This window comes from Vanellus vanellus, assembly GCF_965231255.1.
Source record: "Vanellus vanellus genome assembly, chromosome: 19".
Classification (NCBI taxonomy): Eukaryota; Metazoa; Chordata; class Aves; order Charadriiformes; family Charadriidae; genus Vanellus; species Vanellus vanellus.
In genome coordinates, this window is record NC_138924.1 from 8,834,805 (window position 1) to 8,849,986 (window position 15,182).

The 15,182-nt window shown below is 41.6% G+C and overlaps 1 protein-coding gene across 1 annotated transcript in view; it reads left to right on the plus strand.

The window, feature by feature from the left end:
• Positions 1-1,762: 1,762 nt before the first annotated feature.
• ULK2 (unc-51 like autophagy activating kinase 2) overlaps positions 1,763-15,182 on the plus strand; it is a 45,401-nt gene continuing 31,981 nt past the window's right edge. Inside the window, exons 1-4 of the mRNA XM_082492986.1 lie at positions 1,763-2,493; positions 3,788-3,880; positions 5,075-5,116; positions 14,886-14,918. Coding sequence (XP_082349112.1) covers positions 2,401-2,493; positions 3,788-3,880; positions 5,075-5,116; positions 14,886-14,918 — 261 coding nt within the window. The 5' untranslated portion in view covers positions 1,763-2,400. The remainder of the gene's footprint in view (positions 2,494-3,787; positions 3,881-5,074; positions 5,117-14,885; positions 14,919-15,182) is intronic.

Here is a 15,182-nt window from a genome sequence, read left to right on the forward strand (position 1 = left end):
TTAAAGGGGCACTGTGAATGCATACTAGAAAGCATCTGTGTTACTACCAACACCTTAATTTATGATTAACTTGGAATATTTTTACATCTCATTTATTCCTTCCATGGGGGTGTTCTGAGCTGCTGAAATTACTTGGTCAGCTTTGCTTTCTCTGTTTTGTTTGTTAGGTTAGTGCCATGAATGGGTTTTGGATGGGGGCTCAGATCTTCAGAAAATAGAGAGGATTCAGTCTTGAGGGTTTTTAAGCCCTTTGCTTCTCTTTGGCACAAAACAGATGTCTTAAGAGTCTTCTGATGCCTCCGTATAATGTCTAGAGCTTACAGCTCCCTTTATAAAGTTGTCAATGGTCCATTAAGTATCTCTTGCTGAATATTTTTTTGTCCAGGTGTGTTGTCTTTGGAGAGGTCTTTAGCTATGGAGGTTTTGACGTGGCACACAGCACCAGTAGTACTTGGGTTTGAGTGCCAGAAAGCAAAGGGAGATAAGTGAAGCATAGGGAGAGGACCAACTGCGTAACTCTGCTCAGTCTCTATTTTGATCTCACGGCACTGAAAGCAGACCCTGTATCACATGAGAGAAGGCACAGCACAGCTATGTGGAGTCGGAGCTCTGCCCTGCCTGATCCCGATGCGCACCTTGTGTTGACTGTAACTTCAGTGGAGCGTTAATCCCTGCTGCTGCCGTGTCAGAGTGCCGAGGGGTCCGGGGCAGATGGGGATATCAGGGAGGCCTGAAACAGCTCTGGGATACCGAGGTGGCGTGATGGAGAACATGGACAGAGAGGAAGGGGAAGAGAGCTGTGAGGAATAGAAAGCAAAAGAAAGGAGCATAATTATGTAGATCTGGAGGTGAAGGTCAAAGGCTCCATGCGACTGGTGTGCAGTGGCTGGTTGTTTTTTTTTTTTTTAAAATGTTTATACATGTTGCTGTAAACAGCCCCAGGCTCATCTAAAAGTGCTGGGAGGCAGAGGCTGTAAATTAAAGAGGTTATTCTCCTTATAGAGTGAGCAAGCAACTTGGGAGTGTCTTTGGCTTACAGCATTTTGCATGCTTGTTCCTCCATTGCTTCTCCATTCATTTAAGTTCCTCATATCGTGTCTGACATAGAGTATTGCTTACTAATGGAGCAGGGACAGCGCTGAGAGCGCGCGAGCCTGGAGGTGCTGGGTAAGCAGTATTGGTGCCCTGGCAGCATGGCGGATGACAGAATACCCGCCTTCCCGCCTCCTGCTGCTGCGTGACCGCCCTGGCCCTCACCCTGCCTCGCTCCATGCTGTGGGCAGTGGGTTTGTGGGGCACCTCTGGCTCTCCCTCCTCTGCTGGTGGCCCCTCAGCTTTGTCCTCACCGGCAGGTGGGCCCGAAGCAGACGAGGAAATGGCTAAGGTGAAATACAGCAGGTGTTGAAAGTGAGAGCCAGGCGCAGGGGGCTGGAGTCCACTTTGGCCTCTCTGCCCCGGCGCTGGGGGGTGGCCCCGGGGGTCCATGCTGAGGGGAGGAGGAAGGCCGACCGCAGGAGCCATGGCGCGGTGCGGGGCCGGAGGGGGCCTCGGCCCAGCCGGGGGCTGAGGGGAGGCGGCGGGGCCGGAGGAGATGGCGGCGGGTCCCGAGGCCCGGCACTCTTCTGAGGAGATGGCGGCGGAGGCACCCAGCCTCGCGCTCCCGCGGGGTTAAACGGGGTGAGGCACTCTTTGGCCGCCGGCGGAAGCAGCCGAGCGCTGGGGCCTGCGCGATGCGGCCTATAAAATGCGTGGGGTGGCGCGGAGGTCCGGGTAGTCGGAGCCGGGTCTGGCGGGCTGTGGGTTGCTGGCGCAGCGCTGGTGGAGGGGTGGGAGCTCCAGGAGGCGGTGGCGGCCTGAGAGACCCCCGTCTGCACCCTCACTCCTTCTTCCCCTCCCGCAGGGGGTGCGGCGGAGACAGCGACAGCCACCCCCGGAGCCGCGGGCCGCGCCTCCCCCTGCGCTACTGGATGCTTTGGGGCTGGGTCTCTGAGGGGGACCGCGGGGCCATGGGGGCGCGCAGCGGCTGGGCGCGGAGCCCCCTTCCCCGTTGACAAGGCCCCTCGTCCCGGCGCCGATGCCGCGCTGTTCCCTCACACCCGGCCCCTGAGAGCCTCCCCCCCTTCCCCTTCCCCTTCTTCGCCTTATCCTCCCCATGCCAGACGGAGCCCCTCGCCTCGGAGACGCCCTGCAGCAGCCCGGGGGTCTGCGGCTGCCCCCGCGGTATGAGAGGACCTGCCCCCGCCGCCGGGGGCAGCCAGGAGAGGAGCAGGCTCCCACCCCGCCGCCGGCTGCCGTGAGGCGGCTGTAGCTGCCTCGGCTGGAGGAAGAGCCCCTTTGTTTTTCCTCCCTTCCTCCGTCCCTTCCTTCCTTCCTTCCCGGGGCTTCATGCCCCCCTGAGGGATGATGGAGGTGGTGGGGGACTTTGAGTACAGCAAGAAGGACCTGATAGGACACGGAGCCTTTGCTGTGGTCTTCAAAGGTCGCCACCGCAAGGTAAACAGCGATGGGCTTCGCCCGCGGCCGGAGCGGGGCTGGTTACACAACCCCTGCCCGGGGCCGGGGTCCGTCAGGAGCCCCTCCCGGTGGGTGACAGCTGGGCGGGGGGTGTCCTTTGGGGGAGTTCTGTTGTGATTTGGGGTGTTTGGGGAGATTAAAAAAAAAAAATAAATTAGAAAGCCGGGGAAAGGTGCGGGGTGGGCTGAGGTAGCGGGGCGGGGGCGGCGGGCCCGGGGCTGGGCCGAGCCGACAGCCGGCCTGGCGCTGCTGCAGCCCGCGGCGGCCCCCGAGCCCCGCAGCCGGCTCCCGGCCTCCATAAACCCTTTCCTTTTTTAACCTGCCCTTAAAAAAAAAAAAAAATAATAACAAAACCCACCAACCTGTCTGCCCTCCCACCTCTCTCTGCTGTTTGGTAGCTGCCTAACATAGCGGCGAGCGGAGGGTTGCAGCTGTATGGGAGGCTGAGCCCTTTGTTTGTCAGGAGGGTCATGTTTATGTCGCTGGATAACGAGGGATCTAATGGAAAATTGCCTCCTTGGGGATTGGCTGAAGATTTCTTAAATTCAGAGGTGTCTGGTTTCCTGGCGTGGCTTGCTAACCATCCCGGATATTCATCGTTACGTTATGGTTTCTTGATGCTGTGAGAGTTTATTCTGGTGTTGGTGCCTAAAGCGCTCTGCTTTCCAGAAAACGACTCTTCAGATTTATCCTTTTGGAGCATTGGGGCAGTGCTGACAACTTGGAGAGGCAGAGTGCAATGATTTTTAAGTTAAAAAAAGAAAAAAAAAAAAAAGGAAAACAAACTTTAAAGACCAATAGAGATGTTTCCACTTTACAAATACATAGGCATATAATAATATTTATATATACAGTATATAAGTTTACTTAGAAAACCAGATGTCGTCTTGTGCAATTTTCAGCTGTAGCACATAAGGAGGGGGAAAATGGGAAGTCCTTAAAGGGGAGTAAAAGTAACTCAGTCATTGAGAGAGGGCTAAAAAGCAGATACATAGCACCACTCCCGAGAAATAAATGCAATACGGTTACTTACTTCTTTTGTTTTTTTTTAAATGCTTTTGAATCCATGAGAATGTAGCTGGATTTTAATAGCTGTCTAAGCTATTGTGGAATTTAATAGTTCTTGATGGTGTCATGTGATGTAGTAATCACTGGTTGGTAGAGTAGGGGTGATCTCGCAACTTTTTCTCCAGTGCTTTACTAGCTAGTTGTTAGTGGATAAAGTTGAAAAAATATAAAACTGACAATACTTTTTTTGTTTGTTTGTTTCCAGAAAACTGATTGGGAAGTAGCCATAAAGAGTATTAACAAAAAGAACTTGTCAAAGTCACAAATCCTACTTGGAAAAGAAATAAAAATCTTAAAGGTATGTTAATTTACAGTGATTTTTAAAGCTGCTTTACTTGAAAAGGAAAAGAGACTTTTGACCTAGTTCATTCCAAGTCATGGGTAGTATCACAGTAATTGCTATTCTCCCTTTTGTTTCTTTGTTAGTTCCAGGTGAAATCCAGAACTAAAAAGATCAAGGGGAAAAAAAAAGAAAAAGATACTTTTTTAGTTCTGGAAATTGTCTTAGAACAGGTTATGGGCGTGCTTTTGTTGTTAAAAGTGGAAAATTGTTGTAGAACTAGTCTCTGTGCTTTGCGTATTGCATGTGTAGAAAGCTTTGTCCTTTGGGATGGCTTATGGGGCACCTTTCTCATGCAGTGCATACAACAAAAGTCATAGCTAAGGGTAAAATATCAGTCTTTGATCTTTCTTCATCATCTTTGTGCAAAGATGGCTTGAAAGCTAAAATTGGCATGCTGAATTTGATTCTTGAAGCAGTCTTCCCACTTCTGAGTTTACAGAAATGTCTCCTTGGATGGTGTGTTAGCATTCTCTGCTTTCTGAACTTCACCACATACCATTTTACATAGCTTTGCAGTAATAAGTAGTGCTGCTTTCTTTCCTTGTTTCCAAGCTTCTTGAGATATGTCACATATTTTATATACTAATATATAGATATTATATTCTAGTATATTTATTGTATACCAGAAACTGTAGTTTAAGGTATATTAGTGTGCTGCAAGTACTTAGCAAAGACAGGTGGTTTTTTGAGCAGTTACAAATAATTGCATGAGCTATCCTGTGAGTTTTATTTGGTGTTATTTCATTTTATTTCCTTTTTATTGTAAAAATGATAAGCCTGACTTGAACACAGTGTAACTGGTTACTCTGCTAAGCAAGAAATCATGTGAGACTATAAAATTAAATCTAGTCAGTTTTCAGTACTTATCAAGGATATTGTGCTTTAGTACTTTCTGTAACAAGACATCAAAAAAAAGTTCTGGAACCAAATGTTTTTATGACCTCTGAAGATATTGCCTAATTTCCCATTCCTGTAAATATTGTCTAAGTAGCTGGGATTTCCTCCAAATTCCATCAGATGGTCTAAAAAAGATGCTACCTTTTATTGTAAAATTTGGTTCTCTTTGATTATCACCAAGCACATTAAATTTAAAATAATGATAATAATAATTACAGGCTATTTCCATAATACAAATATTTTGTTTTACAGGAACTTCAGCATGAGAACATTGTAGCTCTCTATGATGTCCAGGTAAAATACATCTTGGTGCATTTTTTCTTCATTAAAATTTACTTATGAAAATATAATGCATACCTATGTATACTGAGTAGAAAATTTTGAATGGCCATGTATTTTGTTGCTCTAATCAGTTTGGTATTTTGAAAAAGACATCCCGTTCCCTAGCAGTGTCAGGGGAGTTCTCTCGTCTTCAACACACTATGCACTTATTTTGTACTGGCTCTTTCTAAAAAGAAGGATGCACGCTTGGGGTAGAGAGCCATGAGGAATACGGTTTACTTCCAGGCAGCAGGGGCAAGTGGCAGCCTGAGAACCTCTGCAGAGGCTGTTTGTGTAGTTTGGTCCTGTCTCCAGAGAAAAAGCATCAGCTGGCTGAGCTGGGAGCTCTGCTGGTGGCAGTAACTATTCTCCTGAATTAGCCTTGTTTCCTTGGCCCTATAATTGGAAGGTGGGTGTTTGTGGATAACGACTGAATACACCTGAAGGAAAATGTACTAGTGGGAGTTGATCTGAATGGATGAAGCAAGTGATGTTAAGAAGTCAACATAACTTAAAATAATCTGCTGTAGAAAAGGAGCAGCATCTTTGAGATCTCTGTGACAAAGAAATGTATTGTATAGCCCTGTGTCACAGTGGGGAAGAACTGAAGGAAGTAGATGACCGTGATTACACATGGATATATTGCTGTTGCCTGTGTTCAGAAGGATAGGATAAAGTATAAAAGCCAAGCAGACGTTTGGATCTTTTCAAGTAGGAGAAATAAGCATTAAATGGCTTCAAATTGTCTTCCTCTCTTTATTCCTAGGGTTCTGCCTGATGAGGGGAAGGAGTTAGATTTCTAGCCTATCTAGGGCAGTGTATTCTATGTGTTAGGAACTACATTTTTTATATCCTAAGGCCTGCAAGTGTAAAGCTGAATATGGTGTTATCTAGGTTATACAGCCATTTGTTCTGCTTGAATAAGAACTATACATTTATCCCCTGGGCTCAATTCTAATCTTAAATACAGAGTTACATTTATGAAAAAATTATTAAGAACCACCCTTGCATAGTTAAAGCAATGCAATATAGCCATTTTGGCATTCTTCAGTGTTCTCTGCGCATCCTAAAAGGTGTTCAGCTTACGCATAGATGTGTATCTGTAGCTATAGAAATCTGTTCACATGGTATACACTAGGCAGGCTCAGGTTTTATTCTGTGTAGCGCTACAGATCATGTACTAACTGCTGCTGACTTTTGGTACAAAGTGATGATATTCATGTAGCAACAGACTGTGCATCAGAACTTCCCATTTGGATGTGTAGACTCTTTTCCCTCCTTGGTCTTGACTTCAGAACTCTGCATTTTGAATTATATTAGCTGCTCTGAGAGGGAAAGTATAGTCTGTTGTGCTTCTTGAAGAGACCAGGTTTTCCTAAGTATTGCTAAGTGGAAATAATTTCTTGGCATCCTAAATTTAGTATATCCAGACATCTTAAAAGAAACTGGAATGCTTGACTGAGGGCATTGGTATGTGAGTAAGCAGCTGAATTTCAGATTTATCATTTACAGTTGTTTATTTGTGAAGATTACTTACTAAGCTTTGTGGCTCAACCTGAGGGTAGTTGACTAGATATGTATTTTGATGATTTAACATTGTGTGTCTTCTAAGCCTTGGAGAGGCTCTTGCTTCTTTTGATTTATGCACAGAACATCCACAAGGGGAAGAGAGGAGAGAGCCATACACTTGTTCTATGGTTTCTTTACCTAAAGGTTGTTTAAAAACATAACTTTTATGCTTTCCTGTTCTGCTACAGGAAAGGATGCCCTTAGAGTGACTGGACTTCTTCAATGATCAGTCCTGTACTCTCCATTTGGGAAGGGGAGTTTGCTGGTTGTTACTGACTATTGCATTTAAATAAAATGAACAGTTAAATCAAAGAGAAGGGAAAACATGTGTCTCATACCTTGGATGTATTTCAGATACATTCATGGCAAACATAAAGCTTGGCAGTATGATGCTACTTCTATAGGAGAAATTGCTTTTCAAAATATGGTCTAAAGAATGTGACACTTGCACAAATAAGCTTTTCCCTTTCTGCACAGGGCTATGTTTGTGAAATATTATACGTCATTAACTTGAATGATTACATTAATTTATAACCCAGCAAGAACGAACGCTATGCAAGGCATTCACATGTCTAGTAGGCTGTTACACCTACTAATTTTCTGTAGCATTTCATGTTCTAGCATGTACTGCCCTTTTTGTTTGCCCTAGTATTGTGAACATAGTGATACAGTACAGCAGATAAGACTTTAGGATTTCAAGCAATTTTTAACTTACAGAAGCTAATTTTTTCCTCATTGCTGGAGCCGGTGGCGTCTGTGTCACAGTAGGAAGTTCTCAGTGTGACTGGGAGTCTGTTTTATTTTTATAGTTCTTTTCCTCTGAAGTTTATCTTAACCTTAGACAGTTTGAAATAAGAAAACGCTCATGTTTCAGATGCACTGTTTGGCAGACAATTTAGCTGAATAATCCAAGAACTGATTGGTGTATCGAATTTTCAGATAGAAAAGATGGTGTGCAATGTAAGAGGCAAAACTAAGTGAAAAAAGTGTAAATTAATTGCAATGAAGAATAAATATTTTTACATCTCATAATATGAAATGAAATTATTTGTACTTAATGGCAGTACTTTGAGATTAAAGCTGTATCCCTGCATAGCAATTTGGAATATATCTTCTAAGTTTGAGAACGAAAGGGTAGTTATTATTTTGCGTATTGCAAAAGGCTTCATTTGGAATTGTTTTCACAGGAGGTAGTTAGATTCCTTCTCTTTCATCTCTGTTCATTTATGGTTGTGTTCTTGTTGCACGATCTGTGACCAGTCGCACAAGTCAGTGTAATAAAGATGCATATGCCATTAAGGTTTTAATTCGATCTAAGAAGAACTTGTGAGCCATTCTGCTGATAGTATATAAACATTTTAAAACCTTCTACCTTACGGTTGCTTCAGCTCGTAGGAACAGCATTTTGATGTGTTCCTTAGTATGTATAGTGTCCACTGAGTTAAATTACTAGAAATGCCCATTCATCTGGAGACGCGCCCGAATGAATCGGTGTGCCGTTAATGTTGTATGTGCATTGGTCGGCATGAAAGTCTTTTGTTCTGGTGCCAGCACAATAATTGCCCTTGATTTCCATAAGGTGGTTACATGCAACGCTGGCAGGTTTGATCTGCAGTTAAGCATTTTATGTAAGCAGAGCATACCGTTGTTGTTTGCGCCGTCTCAGAAGGCCGGGGATCTGCATGCACCAGGGTGTGGAGACCAGTGGTTCTAAGACTGAAGGCATTTGTGGAGATACTTAAATATGAACTCTCCATCTGTGAGACGCAAATGTTTTGTGGTAATAGGCTTTAAAGAACAAACATATGCAGCTCACCTCTAAATGTGAAATTAATTTTTTCGTGCAGTGAAATGCTTAACAAACCCCACAGAATATAATAGATGGATAGCAAGATGTAACCTGTTGAAACATTTTCTACTTACCTTCTCGGGCAAGAGTTTGGTAGTCTTTCATTAAAGAGTAAAAAAACTCTCGGATCTCTGAAATGGTATAAGGATGCAGCTCTTTTCCCATGGTGGTGCTATGGGATATCATTCATCCTGCAAAAGTAGATCAATCTTGGTCACGTTAATTGGGGAAGCGGAACCCACTGTTTCTCAAAAGTAAAAGGAGTCTAAAATAACCTCTAACTCACCAGGTCCTTGGATAAAGTATTATACTGAGGTATGAAGGTATCAGTAAGTTATTTGGAATGTGCTATATTTAGGACATGAATTTACAGTTTTGTGCACTTCATGATCCCAAGTGTGTGCTGAGTAGAACTAATCTCTTCCACAGTGCCAGACAGTGCCTGTTTTAGCAAATAATTTGATTCAAAACCTCTTTAGAATGTCAGCTGTCAGAATGAAAGCCTGTAATGTATCTTGGAGATAGCGTTTTAGAAGAATGAATTAACGTCTTCACTGTATGGAGTCTGGAGTTTGCTATTTGAACAGTAGTTTAGGGAGAACTAATTTCTAGTGTGTTATTGGAGAAACAGTATCTGAACAGAAATTGTTTCTTGTCTTAGCTTGTTGGTACATAGCAGATAAAATAACTGCAGCTGTTTCTGCTGTCCTTGAAAGCAGTGAAAGCTAGTGGGAACAAAGCCAGCGGTCCTTCTGGTACCTACACCTCAGCCTTTACTTAAACACAAGTGCCCATGAGTTCTTAGTAGGGATGCTTATGGAAGGAACCGTATTTATCTCTACCTGTTGTTTTACCAATGGGAATTAAATATTGCTGTTTGGTTTACCCAAGGACTCCAGTTGGTCTGGTAGTATTGCATATATTTCTTGAGGCGTTTGCTTCAAGCATTGTGGTGTGTGCTCTTGATCTTGGTGTCTCACAGCTTTGATTGCCTCTGTTACTCTCATCATAGCTGTTTCTGAACTGTTGTCTTTTGCATGAGGATGTCTCAATAGGTTTATTTTTTCCCTCAGCTCCTTGATTAAGGCCTTTGTGTTTGTCAGTATCCATCTTCACTGTGTGTGGAAACAGTCATATGAAAACATGCTGTCCACACAAGTTTTCTGATTAAAAAAAAAAAAAAAAATCCTGCCCTGTAGAAATTGTAAAGGTTTTGAAATACTACCTGGCAGCTGATGCTAACTGGAAGGTTGGCTATGACAATATCGAACTGCAAGGGATGACATCAGTGTAGGCGTTGAAGGTTAGGGACAACCAGTTAGAATTTGTTTTGGCCCACAGAACCAAAGAGTTGGAATTACTACATAGTCCTTAGCTTACCTGCTGTGCCTAGATGCTATAATTTGTGTTTCAAAACTGTTCCAGAAGATCTTCAAGTATGTGAGTGTGTTTAATGTTTGTTGTGCTGTGAACAGTTTTGCCTTCCATTTGTGTTGTGCAGAGGCCAGTCTCTTTCCCTACTTCCCATATATATATTAGTTAAATAAAGCATTTCACATAGCAGAAAATGAGTGATACGGCTATTGTGGTACATTTCTCCATGGCTGATTGCTCTTTTATATGAATAATTGGCGGTGTGCACGCAATTTGAATCCTACAGGCACATGTCAATTGACGTTTAGTCTGAGACTTAACATTTAGTCAGAACTAACAAAATGTTCAGTCTTTTAGACATGATAGGAGCTGAATGTGTCAGAAGCTGCTGCTGTGGTGCACTTGCAGAGCAAAACGGGAGTATCTGTAATACAGTGAGAAACAGCCTTAAAAAGATCCAGACCAGTCCTTTTTCACTAAATCATTAAAACTGTTGCCAAATGTATTTAATGCTCCAAAAAAAATGAGGCGTGTATTCCTGGCCAAAAAAAAAAAAAAAAGTTAAAGCAAATATAGCACAAATTAACATATTAGAAAATTATCAGATAATAGCAGTGCATAAGCTGTCAGGTTAACTCTCGTGCTCTTGGAACTCCAATCATAAACTGCAGCTGAACAGAACCTACAAACTTGGAGCAAAAACATAGTAACTATTTATTTGCCATAGTTGCTGCTTTGGCAGCTCACTAAGAGCTCCTTGCAGACTTTCAGCTTGTTCTAAGGGAGGAATTCCTAACCAAAAAGAAATCTGGGGTATGTTTCTGCCAATACACTAGAGTTCTAGCAACAGCTGTCAGAGGTAACCATGGATGTTTTGACTTCTTTTTCAATTAATGTCTTTTAAATGGAACTACTGAGCTGAGCCTGTGATTTGAGTTGGAACTTCACATCCCTGAGACAAGTGTTGGAAGTCTAGGATTAAAACACAGCGAGTTTTGGCAAATACATTGCCTCTTAATCTCTTTCTAGTAGATTTACCTGTTAGCTTTCAGAACTGTAAAATGGTTTCCTACTAACCTTTGCTATCTTTTACTTCAACTTGTAAGTATAAACCTAGATTCAGAGTAAGAAGGAACAAAAGTAGGTTTTTGTAAAGAAAATTTTAGCAACAAAGCAAGGCATGCCGGGCAAAACTGTTCTGTAATTGTTGCAACACAAAATACATCTGTTTTGCTTGATTATTTTTCTAGGTAGAAGTGTAGACCAGAACAAATCCAGCTGCAGTAATTTTATGGTCTGTATGTCAATGTAAATTTTTGAAAGCTTTGTTATCTGTTTCAAGAAACAGTTCAAAATACCTTGCTAGGTCAGCTTTATTCCTGAATGTTAGGTCTGAAACATGCTGGTTTACTACTTTTCTCCTTTTTGAGCACTTTGCTCTGCTTAGCAAGTCAACAGAAATCACAAGGCTAGAGAATGATGATAGGGATAGCTTTATTTTTCAGCAAAATTATTTAGAAGGGAAAAATGTATTAAAAAAAAATGACTTGTGTTTTCTGATTGTATTCCCAAAATGGAGATCACATTCCCAGTCAGGCTGGCCAAGAACTGTAATGCAAAATATGAGCAACCATGAAGGGATGAACAACTCTAGCTGTTTTGAACTAAAGCTTGCGTTGGTGGGGTATTGAAAAGTGTTTGACTATGAGTTAAAGTTGGGACAAGATGTGGCTGGGGAACTTAGTACCAGTACTGTGCAAAATACTACTTCTGCAGGACGAACTAGATAGGACTTTTGACCAGTCTGGGAAAATCTCTTTGTGAAACCTCTAATCTGCTCTGCTGATTTAATAAAAAAGGATTATCCAGGCTACAGTAAGGAAACACACTCTACTTCTTACTATGACTTTAACCCAGTGACTTCTTTGACTATTTTTAATCAAGAATGTCAGTCAAAAAGAGATGAGTAATGCTATTTGAGGGCAATCTAGTGCAGTGTGGAGGAAATGACTTTCTTTAAAAAAGTGAGGGGTAGTACAACAGGACAAATCATCAGCTCCGTGTTCTGAAGAGAGCAGTTTTGTTTGAAAGGACTTTGTTTCCAAGGGAGTCCAGAAAACACATTCTCTTAGTTCTGTGATGAATAAATGTCTGTCATGAGCTGAGCATTACATACTGCCATAAGCTGCTGGTTTTATACAGAGTGTGTTGTGTAGTGGAGGCACTGACGCTGTAGAACATCTATTTCTGATTCATGGCATTGCTATGTTCAGGTGGAAATCCACTAGCTGAGCTTCTTTCTTGTCACTGGAGAACGGACAGCTTCCATGCTTCTTAGCTGTGTTATTCTTTTACGCACCACAGTTGTCCTTTAAGTGAAGTGATCCTCAGTTGGCAGAATTTTCAGTTTGATAAATTGGGATCTTAGAGTTGCTGTTTAGCATCCTTGGGGTTCCTGAAAGAGAGTGAATTTCTGTCTTGGAAGATGATGTTGCCAAGGAACAATGTAGAAAGAAACAACATTTGTCATTATGTATTTTCAGTAATTTACAGAGCAAGTAATTACTTATGTTTTTTTGCTTTAATGTATACACTTAGGTTTTGAGGCGTTTATAGGATTGCAAATTATGGTTCATGTTGGCCACAGCTGTTACAGAAACATTGAACAATTGGGACTTCCTGAAATGTGATCTACTGCTGCTTTAATATTCTATGTTGGTTGGAGTTTGCCTTTCATTCCCCAACAGATTTGACTAATGTTCCTAGAAATTTGCTTTCTTTGAAGCGAATTTCCAAATGTAAACAAATCTGTAATGTGCTTGGTGTTCTGAGCTGGGAAGAACCTCAAATGCGTTTCTGTAACACTGATGAGAGTGGCTAAACTAAATGCTTCCAGAAAGTGAAGCAGCCTAATACAGTCTTGAATTAACCTTTAAATGTCTGGTTCTTCTTGAACTGTACTTACTCTTGCAATTGTGTGTGCATAAGGAGTTGTCTTAATAAAGATCTGGTGAATAGCAGTAATGTTGGATGGTAGCTTAGAAGTTTATGTTCAAAGCTCTTGTAAACTTTAATTTCTCAGTTTTATAAAATAGCATTTCTTGAAATTTTAGGACATTTTGAGTATAAGACTCCCGTTCAGGAAGGAAAATTTTTACTATGAAGCTACTGAGCTCTGATCCTCTCTTAATGCTTTTTTCATGTCTTTGTCTAGTTTTGCCTGATAAAACTGGCTTTACTTAGTGTTGATTTAAATATATATTCTTGATAACTTGAAAACTTAGTGGTTATCTGTGTCTGTGATGGATTGGTAGAAATCGGCTTTAATGTGTTGTGCCATCCACGTGCTCTGTGCTGTTTGATATTTAGGGTAGTTGGTTTCCCTAGGCTGGGTCCATTTGTTGGCTTGTCTGTTTGTTTTTTAAGGCTTCCTAAACTGACCTGTTAGTGAGCCCTTGAAAATGGCACTCTTGTGGTAGTTCTTGCCAGTATAGTAAAATTGAACGTGTGCTGAAGTTTTAATACAAGCACTGAGAAAGGTGGCTAAGTTCACAGCTTTTGCTTTGCCGTGCCATGTCCCTTCTGACTTTTTTTTTGACACGAGTTAGCAGAATACAGTCAGACTGTCTGCAGTTCCAATTCCAGCTGGGGCATATGCCTGGCCTTGTCTGGCGTGCCATCTCACTTTTCCTTCAACTGTCTTAAAAACATATTTTCCCACAAACTGTCAACCTTTGTTTATTTTTAAACTGAAAGGGAGGTAATGTACTATGTAACTAAAAACATCATCCTGTTTAGCATATACTTGCCTTATGTTTCCTTCTAGTTCTCTTTGTGTTCTTTCCTTTCAGTCTTACTCAATTAGCTCAGAGAGAAAAAAAACTTTTACTTTGAAAAAGATCTCTGAGAGTTTTCAACTTTGCAGGCATAACAAAACTACTTTACACAGGAGACTTTGTGGAAAACAATGTTGATTATAGACAGGTAGGCTCTTTCTTCCCTCGCACAAATAAATATTTGCAAAAAAAGATGAATGTTCTTGTTACAGTCAGGTTTAAGCACAAACCTTTTTACTGCATTTTTGTGCAGTGTGTAGATAATTTACAGTAGAAGTTAGCTAATCTGTCTTTCAGTAACTCTTGCCCAGTTACAAGAGAAGGAATTCGGGTTGCAAAAAGGTCAAAGGAGGTCAGTGCTTTGGGAAATCTCAAAAGGACTGCCCTACCAAATCACACCTTTGCTGTAAGGCATTTAGCTCCGTGGCAGGAACATGCTTTTGCCACTGACTCGCTGAGGGAGGTATTTTACACAAGTATGCATGATTCCCAAATTAGACGATAGTGTTTGGGAATGAGTTTATTCCAGACAGTTAACTGCTGTGTGATTTCTGACTGACCTTCGGCTTGTCAGACAGCAGAACCAAAGCTTGTTTTGACCAGAAGCGGGGAACATAACTTTGGAATTCCTTGTTAGAAAAGTGGTTGTCATAGCCAAATTGTCTTGCTTACAGTTTGTAATTCTGTGCAGTGTATTTGTGACTAAATATTACTGTCCTGTTAGTGACTGATTTCGGTATGAAGGATAGAGAAAGTCTTTTTATTTGTAAGGGCTCTTAACAGAAATGTTGTGTTGATAGAGCAGTCCAGGGCAGTTGAAAGCTCAGGGAGAGACACACAGTAGAAACTGGTGTTACTGTATGATGTTCTTTTAAATGATAGCTTTAGTCTTCAAGGTATTGCCTGGTGATTTCTTGTACATACACTAATGGTTTTGAAAATGTGCAATATTTAATGGTGGGGAATGTACATATTTGCTACCCTCTTAAAACAGTGACTTTAACATAAGGTGTCTCAGTTGACTGAAAAATCTCATGTTGCACTTGATCAATGAAGTACTGAAGGCTTTGTCTTGTCACATTCTTACATGGGATTTGTTCTCCTTCTCTTCTAGGAAATGCCCAATTCTGTCTTTTTGGTAATGGAGGTACGTATTAACATATATGTTTCCTTCTGGCTGATTTTAAAGATGTTTTTCAGACAAAACTCCTTCCTTGCACAGCTGCAAAATAACCATGACTTGTTAAAACAAGTAATTCTGAAAACTAGATTATTAATTTTGTATGCACTACTAAATTTATCAGCAGTTTGTTCCATAAATTATTCAATTTCATTTTATGATACTTGTAAGTATTGATGAAGTGTTACACCTCAAATTATTAATTACAAATAATTAACAAAACAATTTTGA